Here is a 17,293-nt window from a genome sequence, read left to right on the forward strand (position 1 = left end):
TAAGTTCACATGCAACCTAGAAATGATCTATGATTTCTCTATTGATAGCAATAACCCACGAATATCAAGAAACCCTAGAGAGAGGCTATGAAAATCGAAATTAACATAAAGATTAGGGTTACATACATTTTTATTATTATAGAAAATAATAAAATCAAATCCTCTTGAAGTTCCTTGAAAAGCAAGCACCAAAAGGATGATACATCTAATGGCTCACACCTAAAACCAGAAACCTTAGAACGAGGAAGAGATAGGATATATAAAGGGAATTTTGTTCCTATTCCTTTAGGTAATATGGTGAATGGAAATTGCAAGCCAATGGGTCCTATTTATGGTTTAGGTAAGTTGCAGGCAAAACAAGATTTGAATTGATTAAAGAATAAATTTAATCCTAATTCAAATCCTTTACTTTTATGCAACCAAGAGGCTTCCAGAAACCTTAGGAAACCCTCCAAAACCATCCATACCATGGAGGGTTCTAGAATTGCTTCTTTTTTTCAAGTGTTGAGCAATTACAATTCACCCCTTGCACTTTTAATTAATTCTAATTAATTCCAAATTAATTCTGATTAATAATTACTTAATCTAATTGATTTCACATTAATTTATTAATCATATAAATTAACAAATTATTTATTTAACAATTGACCTCATATTAATTTAATAATCACATAAAATATTAACAAATCAATTGTCCATTTCCATTTAATATATTAATCACATAGTATATTAACAAATCATTTTTCCATAATTTCTAATTATTTTATTAATCATATAATAATCTAATAAATTATATTTCTCTCTCCTAATATCATTTCAAGCTATTTTTAGTCATGAGGACAACTCAAAAATGACTTTGCTTCTAATTAGAATATACCAATTTAGTTACTAGCTTAGACACCTTAATCCAACAGTCTCCCACTTGGATAAGTTTGTAACTACAATTGCAAGTATAGACCTTGAACTAAACAAAAAAAAGTGTTTTCCAAATTAAGCCACTGCCAAACTTTGATTTAAATCAAACGTTGGCCCTAAGATAAGTGATCAACTATTCCTTCGTTCTACAAGATATCTTATGAACCGAGTCATGAATTAAATGATCAACCTCATGTTTATTTATTCTGTTTCCCGACTTCCCAATTTGTGATCAATTCATACTACAAAATTGAACACATCAATTTAGTCCGGGCCAGACGCCTAGTTTTTATAGATCAACTAAAATTACTGAGGGACCCAAAGATATCGTTTTTCCTTATTCAGGCAAAAGGAACGAATCACATTAACTATGTAGTCATACAATTTACATATCAAATCACACATGGAACAACCCTTTATAACATCAAATTATCAGATGTGTTTGAGCAAACCAATGCACAACTGATTTGCAAACTATGAACTATATATATTTGCTTTAAGAATATAAGATATTATCGTCTTAGAATTACTTGTGATTGAATCCATGAAGTAATCTCTATGCATGGGTTTATCCAATATGTAAAATATTTATTTTCAAAGTAATCAAGAATATTGTAGAAATTCCAATTGCAATGTCTTAACCTCAATCGACAATCTACAATCTATTCATGACAGTCTTAATTAACTACTTACTTCCAAAAGTATGAACGACTGTGGAATTTTGGATAATACTAAAATTACTCAAGTAAGTAATACATGCAAAGAGAAACACAATAATAAATCAATTAAATATGGGATCATACACATTAATCATAAACAAATCCTTATTATTTAATCACCATAACAATTACGAATATATTCATTATATATTGTTTTGCGTAATCAACTAACCACTTGAATTAAATAACATCAATCATGCCATGTTGTGAACATGCATACTATGCCTCTCGATGGTCCTTCCTTTGTGAACATATCGACTAGACATCACTCCAATGATGCTCATTTCACAATTCCAAATTCTTATCGTTATCTAAGATGTAGTGGAATTTCATCTTTACATGCATTGTCCTTCTGTGATGTCGAGGTTCTAAAGTCATAGAGACTGAGCCTTCGATATTACAAAATGTTCTACTAGAACTTGTTACCAGAAACAATTCCATGGTTATAAACTTTCAAATTCAAGGTGCATTTCTTGAACACTCCTCTTGCATTAAAGTTTCCAACTCACATGTAGATTTTTCAAACATTTCCATATTCCCATATGACCATCAATTTTAACCAAGAATCATCTCAATAAAAAAGGTGTCACTATGGTCCTTCCAAATAATGTCATACTTCCAACTATCCACAAACAACTAGTCTTTGGTAAACCTCAAAATGTTCTTGACAGTTGTTTAACAACTCTAGTCACATGAAATTCTAATCCTTTTCACGCAATGCTAAGAGCATTTGAAAAATAGAATAATTGAATATTATAGCATATGTAGTCGATCCTATATCCGAAGCATATAGGAATCGATTCATTATTACAAGGGTTAATATCTTTTCATTCTCTTGCTATAACATTTTCATATATAGAATCTCCAATGTTGAAACATTTCAACATGCTATTCATATATGCCTTTGACTAAGTTATATTAAGCTATACAATATAAATCTTTAGATTCATAATGAAGTATGAGTGCACTTTCCCTTAAGTCCGCTATAGCAAAAAAAAATTTGAACTATGCAATTTGCAAAAAACAGAGACATTGTTTCCTACGAAAAATGTTGTCAATATGCAATACCAGCATAACAATTATGCTCCCACTAGCTTTGACAAGTACTCAAAAATCAACCAGACTTGTAGAAATCAATACCCTTTGACTTTCTCATAGAATTTCATATTCGTAATTCATGATGCTACGTCAAGCCTCTAATTAGGCTTCTTAATCTTATGCACTTTATCCGGATAGTGTATATGTTCAAAATATTTCAAGACGTGATAAACATATCTCCTGAAAGTTTAAACAATCCCTTGCCATTCCTCACAATTTAAAATATGAAAAGGGATGTCGTAATCATATTGTGAATTTGAAAATGCAATTTACACAACTAATATTCATATAGATAAGATCTTCAAAATCTATTAATGAAAGTATTTCCTCATAACCATTTTCATGAATTAGAGCGAAACCTTTTTGTCACCTAGATTCGAAGGTGCATACGTTCCCATCCATGTAGAATTCTCATTTTCAACCTACAGTCATAAGACAAGGTTTAGGACAAACCAAAATCACATTTAGTTCTCTTTCATGGACTGAACTTCTCTTAATCTAAATTTCTTGCCTTATGGTAGCTTAAAAGGCCCACCAGTTCTTCCATGTTGTTAGTAGCTCACCCATATTAATCAGTGTACTTTCATCGACCAACATGCTTAGCCTTTTGTAGTTAAATGAATAACATTGTAACGATGTGAAAGTTTAAAACATTTTTTTTCATTTTTAAAATGCATACTTTTCATAACACTTGTAAAACAATCTCATTTGTTCAATTGTCAAAACATAACTCCATATTTGAATAATTAATAATCCAGGATCCTCAAACATAACTCTTCCTCTGGTGTGTACTGATAGGTTTTGGTCCTAAGAACATCCTATGTGCTCATACAAACCCTAATGCTTGGATCTAGGTTTCTCTATTGTACATGCAAGTTATCCAAGACTATAAACCCTAATTCTAGCATTCAAGTAATCATATTAACATGAGAATAGGTTTATAATATTACCTTGATTGTTATGTAGCAATAACAATCCTAAATCTCCTTGTATTAACTTTAGAAGGCTTAGAGTCACAAATGTCACTCCTCTAATGGTTCACAAACACCATAAGCAAGAGGATGAAGAGGAGAGAGGATGGAGGCTGCCCAAAACGTGTTCTAACCCTAGAAGAGATGTTCCCCAGGTTTTTGAGCCTTAAGGGTTCTATATATAGGAGGCAATTAGGGTTATCTAACAAGGAAACCCTAATTTGGATGCTTAAGCCCTAAGCAACCCATGGAGCCCTTTCCTTAAGGCCTTGGACGATTTCATATGGGCTTCCCCCATAGAATTCGTCCACCTTATAATAAAAGGCAATCCATGGCCCAAATTGCAATTATCTTATAATTACAATTCCACTCCCTTAAGTTTAATTAATCTCTTTTAGTCACAAAACTAATTACCAATTAATTATTGACTAATATTAATTAAACAATATGATTTCTCCTTTAATATATTATTCTCATAATATATTAATAAACCATATTTAATCCTTTCTCTCCATAATTAATCCTATCAAGTTGCTTTGGTGAAGGCAACCCAAAAGGACCATGCACCATCGGGTCAAGTACATACTAAAATAGTTATGGACTTTGACACTAATCCAACATGTACAATCAAGCCGGTGTCGTCCCGCTAACCTGAAAACCTGAAACACATAACACATAACACTGTAAGCACGAATCTTAGTGAGTTCCCCAAAATACCACATACAACATATATCAGCCACTCGAGGCTATAACTCTGTGGACCCTCTGGTCCTAACTCTATGGACCTTCCGGTCCTAACTCTGTGGACCCATTGGTCCTAACTCTGTGGACCTTTTGGTCCTAAGCTCGTTGGACCCTCCGGTCCGGTCTGCTTGAGCCTTCCGACCTCATGAATCGTTGGACCCTCCGGTCCGGTCTATAAACTCGGTATAGCATAAATCACAAAGACATAATGCATATCATGTCACATACAATCAGGATAACATAATACTCAATGTAAGCACATAAGACCTTCGTGTCACACATAACTACCACTCAAGGTAAAGTATAGTGAGAAGACTCACCTCGAATGAAGAACAACTCCTATAAACACTGCTGCCACGCACCGACCTCTAGCTCTGTGCCAAACCCACAATTATCTAATTAGGAGCTAAGTCCAACCTCTCGCTATTTTGGTCTAAAGATAGACCACCTACCAGCCCATTAATGCCCTGAACCCATTGGGCCCACCAAGGCCCAATAATAAATGGACCCTCACACAGCTCAAAACCTCAAACTAAAAGGCAAGCCCAACCCAAGGGCCCCAAATCACACATATACACTTCTCTGGTCCAAGACTCTATTGCATGAAGCCCAAACTCCAGGCCCAACACTCAAGGCCCAAAACATAACTCAAAAGCCCACAGAAGGAGTTACGTGGGGCGTACCTCCTTGGTACGCTCAGCGTACTCAAGCGCGCCTGAAACTGATTGGGGACCTCAACCTACTACGCCGCGCGTTCTGAGACTTACGCCTAGCATAAGTCCCAGACTTATCCTTCCTCTATTTCTGGTCTGAACAGATTAAGTCATGGGCTCATATCACAGATCTAGGCTCTCTACTGCCTCTTAAGTCATAAATTCGAAACCTTTAAGCCTTTGCGTGGATATAAAGGTCACCAACCACTTCCAACATATAACATCTTTCCCCATTAAGCCCTAATCTCATGCATGACTTAGTCTCAACGTCCAAGATTGGATTTTTATGAACCCACAATGCATAATACACTGAAATAAGGCAGATTCTAGCTTATGGAGGCCATTTACTCAAAAGTCTCCATCTTGGGACCAAAAACCCTGAAAATTGGTCCAAGAAGCACACAACCATAATAACAAAGAAAGTTCTGAGCTTTTTACCTCCAAGTGAAGCTTCTCCCTCTGTAGAACTCAAATCCAAGGTTGCACTCCAACTTCTAGCCTTCACAAGAATCTCATCTTCTTCTTTACTAACACACAAAGGCACTTTTAGCTCCAAAAACACTCACACCAGCTTAGAACGAAGGTTGTCTCTCTTTTAGGGTTTCACTCACTCAAATGGTGGCTGAGGATAAGGCCATAAACTTCTTTATATGGGGCTCAAGTCTAAATTAGGGTTTTGCATCTGGTTCGGTTACGCCCAACGTAACTTTGGTACGCCCAGCGTACTTCATGGAGTCCGCGTTTATTATAAGAGAATGAGTACGCCCAACGTACTCCTTTGCAACATTTTCCATTTAGGGGCTTCTCTTGACAATTTGGAGAAGAGGAAGGGTTAAACAGATATACCCAAATTCCCGGATGTTACAAACATAGAACTCATAGGCTTTTCCAAATCAAATGGAAGTGCAAAGAAAGTAGAATGTATCAATAAACACAACATGTTATCACCATCAAGTCGCGTGCTAGTGATAACTAAAAGGATCATTGTCGGTTGACTCTTGAAACTCTCAAGATCAATATGACTCCCACTGACTTCTTGACATATAAGTTTTCTCTTAAGAAACATTCCCTAACGAGCTAAAACCAATATTCAAAAGTTTGTGCAGATTTCCGATAAGAAAACACTTCATAGAATAGGTCTCAGTTTATCTTTTGTTTCTCGATCAACGAAAACATCACAACTCCAATTCTAAATGTGCTAGAGTAAGAAAACATAATTACTCCACATATTGTGAGGTGTTGTTATCCTTCTTAGTTTTGAAATGAGTTTCAAAATACGATTTACAGTTACTAGTGCATGGCTCTAAAACTTTGATTGGAACAAAGTATGACTAATTTATGATCGAACCATTTCTAACAATGTTCGATTCCTCTTCTTAGTCATACAATTGCACTAAGATGTTCTTGGAGGATTAATTGTGATAAAATTCCACAATTAATAAGATGATCATAAAACATGATATTAAGGCACTCTCATTTCTTTTCAGATCGGAAAATCTTTTATCTTTCTGCGTAATAGATTATCCCATTCGTTCTGCTACTCATGAACTTTTCAGAAGTATCAAAATTCTATTTAATCATATAAACAAAACAATATTTACTGAAACATCAGTAAATCATGACGAATAGATTTATCATCACTTGTGGTGGATCTGAAGAGTCCATATCAACATAAACTAGATCCATTATTCCTTCATTTGACTCACATAAGTGTGTGAAAAATGAATTAAGTCATAATTTTTTCAATGACCAAGATTCTCATATATTATACAGTTCGACTTGTACAACACCAAGTATCTGTCCTACTGGTGATGAGATTTCTTTTCATTTGGTCAATTATGACAATACCACAAGCGATACCATAAGAATTAAATCCACAATTAATATTTTTATTATTAGAAACATAACCAACACTTTCATTAATGTCATTGCAAAGAAATAAGATAAGGCAACTACGTAAACCAAAATTTCTCTTTTATTGAAATAAATGAAAAAATTGGAACTAGTCCTTACAATCCATGGAATGAAAAACTATGTTTCTAAACATCTCCGAAGAGTAATAACAATCTATTATATTATCTTAACTCCCTAGTATTAGCTACAAATTCTGACCATTGAACCATGTGACCAAAGTCCATTTCTCACGATCAGATTTAGGTCACTTTGCTCAATCTTCCTTCTTTCTTTTAGATTTTGTGATACCATCAAAATGTGATCATCACATTATGTATTAAGAGTCTAAGAATAGGAATTTATGGAGTTAGATAATGGATGTTCCTGAAGTAGAGTCACACGACTTGACTATACTATCTTTAAGATCTTTCAAGTATTTTGGATAGCTTCGTTCCAATTTCCCTTCAATTGGCAGTAGAAACAAATGGACTCATTGGGTTCAACATGTGGAATGATCTCAAAACGAGCATTTCTCTTTACCATACAATCAAATAGTTTGACCTTGCCGATCTCTTTCGATTGGGAAGAGGAATCTTTTCAAGATCACTAATGTTACCATTGCCAATGTCCATGAAATTCTTGGAATTAGACCCTATAAGCATTTATACTTTAGTTGTGTTCTTAAGCATTTATGCTTCAACAACCATCAACATATAGGTCAGATCAATTAGGGTCACATCGAGATTCCTCATATGAAAGTTCTTAACGAACTGACCATATGACTCATAATGAGAAAAAAGAACCAAATCATTGGCTTGCTCCTTTGGGAGTACGACACCCATCCTTTCTAACTTGTCAATTTACGACTTCATTTTCAGAACGTGCGCACACACAAAATTTCCATCTTCATACTTACTTGCCAAAAGTGCTTGAGTTGTTTCATATCTTTCGACTCGTGACATTGGGAGAGTCACAGGAGAAGGATGTGGAAGAGTTGAAGAAGGATGATGTCCAATTCCACTATTAGCCAAAGAAAGGAACACATTTTCACCTTGATTAGAATGTGGAAGATCATCTCCAGATGATTGAGGAAAAACATTTCCCAAAGAACGAGGAAGATCATCATTGTCTTAATTTGACATCTAATATTGGAAGAAAAGAGAATTCAAGTAAAACATGTATATTTTGTTCATCCAACATAGATATCAAGAACACAAATAATATGCACACATAGCACGTAATTTATATTAAATACTTCATATCTATGTGTAAGATGAAAGTAACTATGCACTCACTTGTTAAAGTGATGACTCGAAACTCGGGCAGCGTTTCGCTTCTAACAATTTTCTTTTCATTCGACGAAACCTAGTATCATTATTACTAATTTTTCGTCTAATATTTATTGCGATTAATTATTAGTCTAAATTCATCATTAACTCAAAGTCTAATGTCATGATCTATCACGTAAGGGACAAACAGGTAGGATTATATCAGAGGTAGGGTCCGTTTGGTATACGAAGTATACTGTTTGGAAAACCCACTTTAAACACCTCACTAAATCACAGCCTAGACATCATCCCCGTAAGTAGATCAATAAGTATAATGACTTTGAATCATTGACAAATCTTGTTTATAGGTTCATAATAACGATAATGAACTTAAACATAAGTTATACTTAAAGTAGGGTAAGCATAACTCACTTACAAGGGGGTTTAGCGAGGAACCGGGCTCTGCTCGGACAGAACTTCTGAGCCAAAAGCTCTTCTTATCGGGGCCTTCTAGCGCTCTGGGACTCGCCTCTAACACTTATGAAGTTCTAGGGAATGGAAGAAAGGGTTTGGGGTTATGGGGAGAGATTGGTAACAAAAGGTGTGAAGAAAATGAGAGATTTGCGACTCTATTTATAGGCTAGGAAAATGCATTATGCGGGGCGTAATTTTGAAGTACGTTGGGCATACCAAGCCCTACACTGGACGCACGCAGGCCACGTGTCAGCATCGTGTGCAAAGTCGTGGGGAAGATGGTGGGGTTGAGATCTTGCCACGTGTCAGCCTCGTATCTTAACCCATAATTTAATTATCTTCTAAATTCCGTAACTTTTGCATACGAGCTCCATTTTTTACGATCTTTATATCCACGCATAAGTAGCGACGTGATCTACAACTTTTGTTTAGACTCTGTCGACTATTTTTTACTTTACTTTTAAAGTTATGTTTTAACAGATTTAGACAATTAAAGTCCGTTAAAAATTCATAACTTTGTCATTCGATGTCCGATTTCGACTGTCTTTATATCGTTGCGCTCTTATTAACGAGATCTTCGATTCTCATTTAGATTGCGTCGGCTAAAAAATCGATCTAGCTAAAATTCGATTTCCGGGCTGCATACTGTTATGTCAAATCTTAGAAAAATCATAACTTCCTCTAACGAAGTCAGACTTGGACGTTCTCTATATGCATGCTCTCGGTTTAACGTATACTATGACTTTCGTTTAGATTGCTAACGGTAAAAAGTATTTTATCGCGAACTCATTTTTTATGATACACAGCATCGTGCCGGTTTTGTCGCAAAACTTTGACGGGTCATAACTTCTTCGTTATAAGTCATATTTCAACGTTCTTTATATCTCCGGAATCTTTGTCACAGCTACTTCAACTTTCTTCATTGATATTGGGTCTATTTATTATTTTAGTTTTTGACACATATTTTTATTATTATTTTATTACATCGTTATATTTACATATGTAGCACATAAATCACATAATACTCAAATAAATCTTCTTCGTTACTTCAAAATAGTTGAAAATTGTTGACCATAACTATTATATTATCTTATTAATGTTTAGCTAAAAATGCGGTTAGTCTTCCTTCTTGTAGTGATAACAATGAGTACTCCTTAAAATTATATTTTCTTGCCTGTAGAAGTCTTTTCAATCAATTGCTCGTTCTTTGTCATTACCATCTTTTTCTTTCTTTTTTTCCCACTCAATATTTTTATATTTAAGATTTTTTTTACTAAAAGGTTCAAAACTTCAAGCCCATAAAAATAGTATCTTACATAATAAAACACATAAGATAGATAAATAATAAATTAGTTAACTTTAGAAAAAAAAAACTTCTAAAAATGTAAACCATTGGTGAAATTATTTGATAAATGTTTTTTTTTCAACATAAAGTTAATGAAAAAATAATATGACAGAAGTAAAATAAACTTTTGAAATGTCATCTTTTATGAGCATCTATAATGATGGTAGTTTTTTTCTAAAACTCTTTACTATTTCAATAAGTTTTTTAATTCTTTTTTTACTATTGAAGAACAAGTTTTAAAAGCTAATTCAAAACACTCTATTTATATTTCTATTTATATTTAGATGTTAGATTTTTCTTTAGTAATTAATCATTTGATTTAATAAACAAAAAATAAATAAATATAGTTTATTAAAAAGTTATATAAATTAAAAGTAATTTTTAAAACTTTCAAAATTAAAAATTATTAAAAGTTATAAAACATCACGGTTACATAGTATTTTATTATTTTTGTACTTTTATAACTATAAGTATGTAAACCTTTATCATCTTTTATAATATCGGAAAAAAATATCCAATAAAATTATAACATACCTTAGTAAAATTATAAATTACATGAGAGACTAATAAAATATTCAAGATAAATAACTGATAAAATAATTACTTTTTTATTTTAAAAATGTTAACTATGTTTAGCAAAAAAAAAAATATGTTTTCTAGCCTAACGGTAACCAATGTTGTTCTCTTTCAATTTTTTAAATAATTTAAAAATAGTTTAGTATATTTTCCTTTTAAAAAAATTATTGTGTAAAAATAAATAAAAAATGGGATGTGACAAAAGTTATAAATAAATAATTTTATTTTGTAACTTAAAAAAAAAAAGGAAAAGGTTTTGAATTGCCTGAAGGGTATATGTGGAAATATAGTTACGAGGAAGGCGAAGTTATCATGTGTACGCGTCGACTTACATTCTAGGGTTTCAGCAGCGATCAGAGAGATGGCAATGTTGATCCAACGATGGGGCACAACGGCGAAGCGATTACTACTAACGGCTGAGCAACGGTACGCATTTACTTCATTATCACCATCGTCAACGTCGACTGCTCCGGCGCCCTCACCTGTTCTGTGCGGGAGGGGGGATAAGAGAACGAAAAAGGGGAAGATTTTCAAAGGGTCGTACGGAAACTCGAGGCCGAAGAAGGAGAAGAAGATTCAACGGATTAAGGACAAGCTCGAGGTCCCCAGGTCAACTCCTTGGCCTCTCCCTTTTAAACTCATTTGATTTCTATTCTGTAGCCCTATTTGGATTTTTGAGTATGATCTTAATTTTCAAGAATTGTAGCAGTGTTCTTGTTGATGTGCTGTTATAAAGTATTGATATGAAATTTGATGTAGTTCATCGTTCAAATGAATAATCTACTGGTTTTATGATTTATAACATTTCATTTTCGAAATCAATAGGATTGATGTTTTCTGCTGATGATTTGTAGTCGCTGTGAAGTTTGATTAAGTTTATCTTTTTACTGAACAATTCACTGTTGGTTTGATTTCGAAACTGAATCAAAGTGTCAGTTTGATTTGTTGGCAAAAAGAATTGAATGTTTGAAGATCTCTTGTTTTTGTATGACTTTTTATCAGATATCGATATGCAATTTGATTAAGTATAATTTTTTCTAAAATATGTTTCACAGGTGATTTTGATTAGCAACTGAATAGAATGTGTATGTTTGATCTGTTTTAAAGGAAATCTAACTTTGAAGATGTCTAGAGATGATTTCTTTCAAATGAGTAATTCACTGTTTTGTTGGCAGAAAGAAGCATAAGTTTATGAATTTCTAGATATGTTCTTGTTGATTATTTTTAAATGAATACTTTACTGGTCTTATAATTTAAAAAATTAATCAAACTTAAATGTTGACTAGAATTCTAGAGATGTTCTTGTCAAGAGCAAACCGCAGGAAATAGCAATGTATTTTATGATTCTTATTAATAATAAAAGCAATGTACTTTATTTTTTTTTATACCTATAACAGCATTGTACTTCAACTTTCTGACCTATAACGTTAATGCACTTGCAGTATATAAGCTTTAAAGAGCAACAAGATGTTACATTTCTTTACACATAAAAACCAATGTACTTACATTTCCTTATCCATAATAGCAAAGTTCTTATGTTTCCATAATAGCAATATGTAACACTTACACATGATAGCTACTCAATTGCATTTTTTTCACAAATAAATAACAATGTATGAATGTACATACAATTCCTTACCCATATTAGCATCATACTTTCATTTCCTTAACAATAATAGCAATACATAACAAAAATCTATATTATTCATTATTAGTAGTAGCAAAATACAAGCACACCACTATTATTGGTACCAACTATAGTAATATTAGTATTATTTGTAAAAAGAATGTAAGCACGTTGTTATTATGCATAAAAAATGTATGCAACACATAAAATAAAGTACAATGGTTCGACTAATATGAGTCAAGTAAAGTGCTATTTCCCACAACTTGTCGTATTGTGAAGAAATGGAAGACTGTTGCATAAAATAACATGTTACTGGTTACATGTATATTTTGTTCTTATTAAGAAACATAGTTGGATATTTCATCTAAAAATTACTCCTTTGTTACATAAACTAAAAACATATATAAACATCAATCGCATAAACAACCATTTAACTTCAAATAAAATTACCACCCAAACATTGTACTTAAAATCATGCTCAAACCTATCTCTTCCTTCTTGGCTTAGCACAAGATGAGAGACTTTCTTCCCTAAAACCCAAAACATCAATATACTCCATACTAATCAAAACTCTCAATTCGCTAACTAGGGTTAGGGTTAGCCGAAAAATATGCCAACACACCCACAAACGGTGCGTTAATATAAGTCGTAGGCTCAGATTTTCTAAAATCTGCCCTATCATCCTCGTACAGATCATCCTCACCGGGCCCACCCACCACAGCTCCAACCAAAACATTGGGATTCGGGCCCGATGAGTTAAAATAAACCGATCCTTCTTTACACCCAATGAACTGCGGGTGGTCCCTAACAGACGGCAGGGACGACCCGCGGTGATGAATCCGTTGCGGGTACCTATCACTGTACCCAACCATATACGACATCCCATTAGGGTTTTCCCCGAGGATGTAATCCACCTGGCGTTTGGCCATCTGGCGAAGGAATGTGGGCCCCACACTTACGGAACCACAATTTATTGATGTTGATGATTGTTGTAGGTATTTTGCGTAAACTAATAGTAAGAATGTGATTGTGGTTGAATGTTGTAAGTTGCTTCCACCGGGTCGGAAGATTAGGCCTCCCGGAGTGTATTCCATGTGAGAGTAAGACGAGTCGGGTATTAACGTGCACATGAAGCTATCCGCGGATGCTTTGTAAGATTGGAGATTATACAAATTGTCTTCCACAACTTCCTACATTTCAAATCCAAAGGAGTTTATTGCAATTTCAATAACTACAAGGGCCTAAAGTGTATATCTCAATAACTTGTTATTGCTTTATTGGAGTTTACCTTGGAAACAAGAACATTTAGGCCAGCATGTTTATTGTCCCATCCAAACTCATTAATATTTTCATCAGCACCAAGTGTTTTACCATTGTTTTGTATGTAATCCAAGTAGTTTTCACCTCCTGATGCTCTTCTTAACCATGCCGCTCCCCATAATAACTCATCCTTCCAAATTAATTATTTCTTTTCAATTTTTTGTTTTTGATTAAAAAAAAAAGTTCAAGAGCTAAATAGATAAATTGGTTACCTGATATCCATCAAAGTCACAGTAATAAGGACAAGCAGCTTCCCTAATGTCTGAATTATCACTGTAAGCTCCTCTGTAAGTATCAGCAAATTCAAAAACTCTTGTGGCTGTTCTTAAAAGTGTGTCTGAATAGCCTGGATCAGAAGACCGGAAAGCCATGGATGAAGCGGCTAGAGCCGCTGCGGTCTCTCCGGCTACATCTGAGGCTGGGTTTGGTGCACTCACGGTGTACACGGTTCGAGCCGTGTCCATGTCCTCTGGCCTTTCCCAACAGTTATGGTCATTCATCGGCTCACCTACCTACAATAAATTGAAAAACATTTTTACATTCGTTTCAATTTTTATCATATTGTACTTTGAAAAATCCACTCAACTATTGTATTTATTGTTATAATTTGATAGATTTTTTTAATATGCAATAGAAAAAGGTGAAAGTAAAATGCTACAATATATTATTGCTATTTCTTGTAAGCAGGGACATAAATTAACCCGATAAGCTATACATGAGTTTTTTGTTTTTGTTTTTATTTTTTTAACACAGCAAAAAAAGAAAGGTTATTTAAAAAAGTTAAGGAACGAAAGGTTTTTAAACATCACGGGTTCAATTTATGTGGGGTCCACCAACAGAAGTGGATAGGGAGGTGACGCTAATAAATCCAACACAAGGCATAATACACACTCACTTACATTAGCCTCACGGGTTGTCCTACAAAAGGACCAAAAACATTCAACTCCAACCAACACAAACTTAAAACCTTTAAAGACTTAAACGCTCTTAACAACCATATGTTTTTTTATTAATAGTTGTCTGGATAGATAATCTTTAAAATATATTTGAAAAAAGTAACTAACCAATATAAGAAATCAAAAGGAAAACATAAATAAATAAGGACAAACTCATAAAAAGTTAGTATAAAACTCATTTCTTTGGTTTTTCTATTGAGTTATTCGTTGTGCATAAGCCAAAAAGAAAAACTCATATCTAGATTCTAGCTTATGTCATGTGCCATTAAGAAAAAACCATTACCAAACGTTCACCACTAAGAGAAAAAACATTACCAAACATTGACCACGATCCAATAAAAAAGAAAAAACAAAACACACATAATAAAACTGAAACAATTATGCCAAATCCATCACTGACAATCATAATAATAATTTTAACAGATTATTATTCTTATTAATAATAAAAAAAAAATCACTGGTTGAAGTAAATAACAAATGTGGTCATGCTACAGGTTTTGTGCACCGAATACCCGCTAACAGATTTTACTAGTTGGATAGTGGATAGCCCATGCACATCACCATATAATACACATAACACATCAACAAATCACTTTCAGTTTTTACTTGCAATCATTCATTGAATGTTTACATATAAACTAATTTGTATTGAGAGTAAACCAAAAAAAAAATGCATAGATCAAAAAAAAAATGTTACCCAAACATAATGATGGTATATGATATGATTATTATACTAAAATGGAATGTTATATCGCGTTTTATTAATGATTGTTGTAAAATTTATGTGACATACATGTTAGCATTATTTTAAAGGAAAGCTTTAATCCACCCCACCGTCATTATTTTTGTCCTGTATAGCCACATTAAGGAGGTTCAACAACTGCTAGACCACTTCACCTATATTACCAAATTGCCCTCACCTCTACCAATCAATTACACTCACACCAAATAATTCATAACATAGCAGTTACTAATCGTACCTGAACAACAATCCGATCCGGTTGCGCCACCGTCTTCAGCAAATAATCAGTGGACCACCTAATCGCCACCAACGCATTCCTTAATTCCGCCGGCGGCATCATCTCTCCAAATTCAATCACACTCCACGCCAGCATCGTCGTCGTGAACGCCATCGGAAAACCGAACTTCACATTATCTCCGGCGTCGTAGTACCCGCCGGTGAGGTCGGCATTGACGGTTGAACCGTCTCCGAGTCCCGAATGCCCCCGCCAGTTCATTCTCTGGTCGTTTGGGAGGTAACCGGAGCGCTGGCCCTCGAAAAACAGGATTGATTTAGAGAGCGCTTCGCCATATATTAGATAGCTCGAATTACAGGGAGAAATTCGAAGAATGAGAACTGAAATTTGGAGAAGAAATGGGAAGAAGAAACGTGAAGCGACAGGCTTCATGGTTGCTTTTTGGCGCTTAACTTATGAGAGAGGAATCAGGAATGTGTCGCCGAGGGATTTATATATTCACTCTCTTCCTAACAAAAACTAATTAAAGCCGTTATATTTTTTTTTTCATATTAAACCATAACTTTCATATGTTTTCTTTCTAAAAAAGCTGTTTCATATATATATATATATATATATATATATATATATATATATATATATATATATATATATATATATATATATATATATATATATATATATATATATATATATATATATATATATATATATATATAAAGAGAGAGAGGGAGGAATATGTGGATGTTATATATACCTAATATTAGATAAGATAGAGAAATATAGAACCATAAAAAACTATATAAAAATGCAAGTATACATAACGTAGGTGTCGGAGAAAGTTATGAAAATTTTACTAGAGGTCTAATAAAAAACACATTCGAACTACTACATAAATTTTGGGGATGAATTACAAAATATAAAATAATATGAGTTTAAAAGCAAAAGGAAAAAGCTAACGGTGAAAGAAAATTGTGTTTTTTAATCAAAATAAAGTCAATTAAAATAGTTTTATATTTAATACTACATACATGACAGCCACATATTCACTTTTTCATATATATATATATATATATATATATATATATATATATATATATATATATATATATATATATTAACGATCCTACCGCGAACCTACAAAAAAACAATCCAAGTAAGATCGGGATCGATTTACGTATATGAGATTATAAGATCGTACGATCATACCATCAGGATTGTGATTTTAACAACCATGGTTTACAACGTGTATCTTTGATTTTATACATTTTTATTTTCAAAAAAGAAAATGTCTAGAAAAACCTTTGATTTTTTTCTCTATCTAAAAAAGCCCTTGCATTTGGCAAACTTTTTTTTGGCTAATAATTCTTAATTTTTTTATGTTTTTTATGGTGTTATTGATAATCTTCAAAATTAATATATGGATGTGACATTTTTTTTGTTCAAAACAAAAAGAATGGATGTCGTGTCCAATTATAGCAGACAAAATGCATATCAAAATCTATTTGTAGATGCACGAAGATTGGAGCATGTGAAGAACAATGGTCTAAGCTGACTTAGTATCTTAGACAACGATCTAAGCTTGCTTGGTATCTTAGATCGCTCATGATTATGGCTTAGAGGTTAGAGCTTAAGGCTTGTGGCTTAGGGATTTTTGTTTATGTCCCAAGGATTTCAAATTATGGCTTATGACTTAT

The 17,293-nt window shown here is 33.4% G+C and overlaps 2 protein-coding genes across 2 annotated transcripts; one reads left to right on the forward strand and one right to left on the reverse strand.

Annotated features, from left to right (window-relative positions):
* The first annotated feature begins 11,015 nt into the window (after positions 1-11,015).
* LOC111887748 (30S ribosomal protein S31, mitochondrial) lies at positions 11,016-11,538 on the forward strand. Its single transcript, XM_023883909.3, has one exon. It carries the CDS (start codon positions 11,078-11,080, stop codon positions 11,360-11,362), a length of 285 nt encoding a protein of 94 aa, XP_023739677.1. The 5' UTR covers positions 11,016-11,077; the 3' UTR covers positions 11,363-11,538.
* Positions 11,539-12,576: 1,038 nt separating this feature from the next.
* On the reverse strand, positions 12,577-16,091 carry LOC111887747 (endoglucanase 24). The gene is made up of 4 exons (XM_023883908.3): positions 15,600-16,091; positions 13,876-14,175; positions 13,632-13,793; positions 12,577-13,533 (listed from the first exon to the last, which is right to left on the reverse strand). Exons 1-4 carry the CDS (start codon positions 16,026-16,028, stop codon positions 12,925-12,927), a joined length of 1,500 nt encoding a protein of 499 aa, XP_023739676.1. The 5' UTR covers positions 16,029-16,091; the 3' UTR covers positions 12,577-12,924.
* Between the last annotated feature and the right edge of the window lie 1,202 nt (positions 16,092-17,293).

The sequence above is a fragment of the Lactuca sativa genome, chromosome 4 (genome assembly GCF_002870075.4).
Source record: "Lactuca sativa cultivar Salinas chromosome 4, Lsat_Salinas_v11, whole genome shotgun sequence".
NCBI classification, from domain to species: Eukaryota; Viridiplantae; Streptophyta; class Magnoliopsida; order Asterales; family Asteraceae; genus Lactuca; species Lactuca sativa.